The following is a 6,497-nucleotide window of genomic DNA, read 5'->3' on the forward strand; positions in this document are numbered from 1 at the left end:
TTGTTCATTTACCCTGATGATAGGGGCCATATAAGTCCCATAGGTAGACTTTCTTTCTCTGTGTTTGTCGATTTCACCATGCTACTTCCCACTGCAGGTATAAGAACATCATAGTGAATTCTGAATGTTTCATGGTGACCATTGTCCCCTTGTGCAACAGAATCCGTAAGATCACAAGTTGGCAAAGGTTTCACTGAAATGAGTTAGAAATTATTGCATGACTCATGCAGGTCAACCTAAATGAGATATGCATATTATGAAGCTTGAATATGTAATTAAGTAGATTGGACTTCATTCTATTGTGCCCAGATGCTTTGGGTGGGGACCAGAGATGGGGGAGTGGGAAAAGACTTCCATCAATAGATTAAACTTTTGTAGGTGAATAGATTTGCTGCTTAATGTTGGATTTGGATAAGTATGCTTTGAAATATATTCTGATAATTTCTGTGTTCTTCCTAGATGACTGCCGAAGATCCCATTTTCGGGACCCAACACGGTTAAAGACTCGTCTAGTTATACCAGGGGGACCCTTGCTACAAATTTTTCAGGATTTCTTCAAGTCCCGTTTCACCAGTGGTGAAACCTTCAACTTCATGCAAGGGCTGTATCTTCACAGGGATTATGTCAACATCAAGAAGTTTGTGGCCTGGAAAGGTAGCTATTCATGAAAGAAATTGGGCTGTGTTTTGAATATTCAGTTAGTATTTTAAAATCATGTGTTACTTTACCACATGGGGAGAATGTCCTCCTAGTGTAAGTTTGGTTCAGCTTCACTGAAATCAATGGAGTGCTGCCTATTTATACTGCAATAGAAGATTTGACTCAGTCAGTCTGAAAAATTGTCTGATACGAAGTAGCAGGTGGTAGACATCTGCTTTCTGCTTTGCTTCCTCAATATCCAGAAGGCAGACCTGATTTTGATGTGGGACTATAGCATGTGTATTAAATAATTTTTCTAAAAGTTTCAGTGGCTGCTTCATTTGCTTGTTTAGGTGAAGGGTAACTAGAAGTGTTTTGATAACTAATGTAACTTCTTGGGGACCTTTCAGGCACTCATCTGGACGCCTTCCCCAACCAGCTGACTCCCATGGAAGACAGCCTGTATTTGGTAGATGGTGGCTTTTCTATAAACTCTCCCTTCCCATTGGTGCTCCAGTCAGAGCGTGATGTAGATGTTATTGTCTCATTCAACTATTCCTGGGAAGCTCCATTTGAGGTGAGATCTGAGCCCAGTTAGACAAAGGGAAAAGCATGGGACCGTATATTAGTAATGGTTATGTGAAGCAGTCATAGATGTTTTGACATATGCTCTTTTATGGAGAAAATACATATTTTAGCAAGTTTATGGTCACTTAGATCTTCAACTGTCACATCACACACTTCACTGTGAAATTCATACTACAGCATAACTCCACATTTGGAACTTCACAGTGACATTGGTGATTTGAATTCCACTCTTTCTGCTTGAAAAAAGCATAAACTGCTATTACTTCATCTAATGGAAGACTCTTTTGGCAGTATATGTAGTATGTAATTGTGCAACTCTAATTCTTCAGCAAAATGCATTATTAGGTGAGCAAGCAACGGGGATAGTTGTTTATTATTCTCCTCGTGCTGTTTGTGGATCAGGCAAGTGTGTGTTTTAAAACATTTTTTAACATAGCCAAATTCAGCATATGTAAGCTTAAAAAGTTGATTTGAATTTTTAGCAAAGTATGCTAGATATAATCTGCTTATTTCCAACTATCTCATCAATGTAAATATTGGTTCTAGTAAGACATTTCTCAGCGGCTGTCCACTATACGTTTATAGAAGTGGAGATCCATGAGATTTAGTAATAACAGTTGTTCCATCATTTCATAACAAACTACTTATTTTATTGCTAGAAACAGGTAATAAAACAGTATCCCATTTTTCTACAAATGTGTCAGATGATATATTTCTAACATTCCAATGTTACATTTGCATATTAATTACAGAAACATTGTATCATTTGGTTTTATTGAGGAAAGAAATCAGAGTGTCTTCTGAAAGTCTCCTTTCAAGTTTAACTGTGAATGTGGATATACAACATTTCTGTAATTTTCAAGTGTGTAGTTCATTTATAATACTTCTAGAAAAACAGATGTATACCTCAGGCACCAGCTGGGAATTTCCTTTGTTTGAATTAAATGGAAATGAAATTGAAGTGTGCCTTTGAGAGAGTTTTAAAGGTGATGCAGTGTTTAGATATTAGCTTATTGTTTACATTTCCCCCCCTTTGTGTCAGAGCCAATGGCTGCTTGTACATGTGCTGGTTCGTGTTCTAAATAGAAAGCTCCAGTGTGGCCTTATCGTCATATGTGTCAATTCCCGTGTGTTTAAAAATGGCCGCTGGAGCACTTTTCTCTAAACCTCATTGAATGAGGTTTAGGTAAAGCATTCTGCAGCCATTTTTAAGCCCTTGGGAGCATAATACATGCAACGGTGAGGCATTTTAATTAGAGTGGCTCTCTGGGAACTGCTCTAATTAAAACACTTCCTCCACCCCCAAGCATGTGTATAGGCAGCCAATGGTTTAAAATTCCTCAGAGGGCTGGAATAAGGGCTAGAATTTCACCATATAAGTATTGTATAAATTGTATAAAATTTATAATACAATATAAATACTGTATTGCTCATTTGCATATTTCTCTGTCTCTCATGTTATGCTGTATTTTGGCTTTTGTTTGTTCTGTTTCCTTGAGGAAACTAAATTAATCTTTTCCCACATCATTCATTCCTCATTTTAATCATTTTATCTGTTTAGACAGATGCTGGGAATGAAAGATGTTTGGGATAGAAATAATCTAGGGAAACTGACCCAAAAGTCAGATAGGCAGGCAGTAAACAGGGTGCAGGCATACAATGCATTTATTCTGGGCTGTTGTCAATTTCCTCTGGAGATAACACGTGACACGTAGCACTTATGCCAGAGAAAATGCTGTTCTCAAATATAGTTACTTCTGAGGAGGCAAGATGTATATTTACTCCAGAAAAAGTTATTCCAGTGTGTTTTATGTCTACTCCAACTGTGTCACTTTGATGCTGGAGTAGCTATTTTTTCTATGTAAACTTGTTTCCATAGCATTTAGGAGTCAAGTCCTATTGCAGTGAGCACACAACTCACTGAATAGATTGGTTTTTAATGCTTTTGCTATTGTTTTGTATCAGAAACAGTAGTGTAACTAGGGCCGGATCAGTGGGGCACCAGCCCTAATTGTGGCTGCCCACTTTAGAGGTGATACCAGCAGCAACTCTCCATATTCTGCACTGTCCCGCTCTGCCACTCAGTCTTCTTCCCTGTTCCTTGTGCATGTTCCTTTCCAGCCCGCCCCCCACACCCTTGCTCTTTAGCACTTGATAGCATTGCTGACTAGGGGGCTGAAATTTTTCACTAATGCCCTCTCTCTATGCATTATGGTTAGACGTAGCTGAAATAACTCTTAACATTTGTTTTCTGATCATAGGTCTTGAATTTGACTCAGAAATACTGTGAAGAACGGGAAATCCCCTTTCCAAAAATCATCTTGAGCAAGGAAGATGAAAAGAAGCCAAAGGAGTGTTATATGTTTATGGATGATGAGGACCCAAAGGCTCCTATAGTGCTTCACTTTCCATTGGTGAATGACACGTTCCGGAAATACAAAGCACCAGGTAAGGGAGAGTGCGTGCAGATTCTTTACAGCATTCAGGTATGCTTAGCTAGACAGAGTGTTGGGACTGCCTGGACATTCCTAACTGTAAAAGCTCGACTCTTTACCATTGTTAGTTTCCTTTAACTTAATAAACTGCTATCTTCTTACAGCCAGAACAGTAACAACTTTGTTATCTGTCTCAAAAGCTGGTTAAGGGGTGGAAGAATCTAGCTAGATACTTACTTGTTTATCTGTGAACTAGTGGCTGCCCCATGGAATATTTTTGCCTTGTATGATGGTTAGCAGTAACCTAATCTTTATGGTTTAAAATTTTTCATTTGGTGGCATAATGGTACTTGTATTTGCATTAGGAGGACTGAAATAATATCTTAGCTTTTGCCCCAAACCTTGTAATTTAGGGTTTATGAGCCATGATTCCACTTGAGAATACAAATACCTCTTGTCTACTAGCCCTCTAAGATCCATTTTAAAATCAAGTTTAGAAAGCATAGAAAATATGGGGCTTTCTTTTAAACATATCTAAGGACCCCTGCCCACTAGGTTATAAGTTTTTCCTTCTGACACATGGTTACTAACATGTCTCTTACACACTAGCTTCAATAGGGTCTCTTGGATTTACTGCTGGGATGTTAAACACTTTAATTACTATGATTTTAAAAAGCAAATGTGTTACTACTTCAGTTATGCTTTAGGGTTGTTGGTTGTAGCTGTGTTGGCTATGTCCATCTAAGGACATAGGTAGACACGGTTCTTTGGGTAGATGTGATATCTTTTATTAGAATAATTAAATAGTTGGGAAAATTGTTCTTTGCAAGCTTTCAGGCACAAAAATCCTTCAGGCATAGAGAGAGTCTGCTGGTGAATTGTGTGCTCTCCCGGGTAGAATAGGAGCCAATCTGTAAAATGCAGGTCTGTGAAAATGCAAATGCATGGCAATGAGGATCAGAGGGATGGGAGACAATAGGTGTGAGACAGAGCCAGCAATCACCCTAAACATACCAAAAAAGCTGTAATTTACAGCCAAGCTCTTCCATACCATCAAATTTGCATTGAGGAGAATACCGGTGGTCATCACCTCACAAATCTTAACAGGGCTTTCACCCAACAATGACACCCTCCAGAGAGAGAGATGATATTTTTGAAACAGCCACCTGGTTGTCAAATGAAGAATTGCTGCAGTACAAAAAGAAAATCCTCATGAATTGCACACCATTAGTTATGACTTGACATCCTTCCCTGGAACCTAAATAGAAAATCATCAAACAATTCTGACCCATACTAGAAGAAGACCCAGTTTTTAAAGAGGTCTTTCCAGAACCACCCATTCTAGCCTTCAAACAATCACTGACCCTCACCAACCTCATCACCAGAAGCAAACTTCTTATGGCCCAAAGCACACCAAGTGGATCCAGACCATGCCAGGACAAGAAGTATAAAACCTGCCAACACATCTCCACGGCTCCCGGAATAACTACACCCCACAACAGAACCATCACCATTCCTGGATCTTACACCTGCACCTCCAGAAATATAATACATCTCATTCAGTGGATCAAATGCCCTGATGGAAAATATGTAGGAGAAAGCAAACAACAACTGCACACCAGAATGAATGCACACTGGAAATCTGTCAAGGACAAAAATACCCAATTACCTGTGGGTGCACATTTATCACAAGAAAACCACTGTCTCTCTGATCTCTCAATTCTAATCCTCAAAGGGAATTTACAAAACATCTTTTGTAGATGAGCCTACGAACTTCACTTAATAAATCTACTGGATGCAAAAAATCATGGACTAAATATAGAGATTGGATTTATGGCACATTATAACTGAACTCCAGGTGACCTGTCTGCAATTTACCGCCTACATTCCTGTATCATTAGTGCACCATTCCCCCCCTCCCACCTGTCTCTCACCTATTGTCTCCCATCCTTCCGATCCTCACTGCCATGCATTTGCATTTTCAAAGACCTGCATTTCACATATTGGCTCCTATTCTACCCTGGAGTGCACACAGTTCACCAGCTGACTCTCTCTCTATGCCTGAAGTAGCATGTTTGTGCCTGAAAGCTTGCAAAGTACAATTTTCCCAACTATTTAATTGTTCTAATAAAAGATATTACATCTACCCAAAGAATCTTGTCTGCCTTACTACTTTCAGTAACAGTTTAGTAATTTGACATTGTCTGCCAAGGAGAGACAAAACTAGCCGGAAGAATGACCCAGATTCAATACATGTTTAGTTATTCTGAGACTTTCTCTGCTGTATCCCATTAAAAGGTTTGAGGAAAACCTTCAGAATTCATTTTTTCTCTTGCTACAGGAATAGAACGGGAGTCAGAAGATGAGAGATCCTTTGGTGACTTTGTCATTGAGAATAAAGACTCTCCCTATCGTACACTAAACTTTACCTTTGAGCCATATGATTTTGATAGGCTGGTGGGAGTGAACTGCTACAACGTTCTGAATAACAAGGACACACTCTTCAAAGCCCTCCATTTGGCTCTGCACAGGAGGAAGTTAAAGAAGGGCATCAGGACCTAAGAATCTTCTTGGTGTGGGATACAAGTGGACTGTGATGCACCAAAGGTATATGGTTCAAACAGCAACACTGAGGCTGTGGCTGCTGCAAGCTACCTCCTTGAATGGGAGAGGCACGCATAGCACTGAAAACTTACTACAGATATGGTGGAAACCTTTCTCTTTCTCTCCCTCTCCCACTCTTCTGTGCCTTTACAGAGTTTGCAAAGCCCAAAGAGATAACAGTAATAGTTCTTTTTTACCAAATGCACGTTCAGATTCACTTACCTATGTGTG

General features: G+C 39.4%; 1 protein-coding gene across 1 annotated transcript in view; it reads left to right on the forward strand.

Moving 5' to 3' along the window:
- LOC102384716 (cytosolic phospholipase A2 zeta) overlaps positions 1 to 6,224 on the forward strand; it is a 43,621-nt gene extending 37,397 nt beyond the window's left edge. Inside the window, exons 17-20 of the mRNA XM_006034077.2 lie at positions 460 to 654; positions 1,050 to 1,216; positions 3,489 to 3,675; positions 6,004 to 6,224. Of these exons, the coding sequence (XP_006034139.2) occupies positions 460 to 654; positions 1,050 to 1,216; positions 3,489 to 3,675; positions 6,004 to 6,224 (770 nt within the window). The remainder of the gene's footprint in view (positions 1 to 459; positions 655 to 1,049; positions 1,217 to 3,488; positions 3,676 to 6,003) is intronic.
- Positions 6,225 to 6,497: the final 273 nt, after the last annotated feature.

Source organism: Alligator sinensis, unplaced genomic scaffold (assembly GCF_000455745.1).
Source record: "Alligator sinensis unplaced genomic scaffold, ASM45574v1 scaffold314_1, whole genome shotgun sequence".
NCBI lineage: Eukaryota > Metazoa > Chordata > Crocodylia > Alligatoridae > Alligator > Alligator sinensis.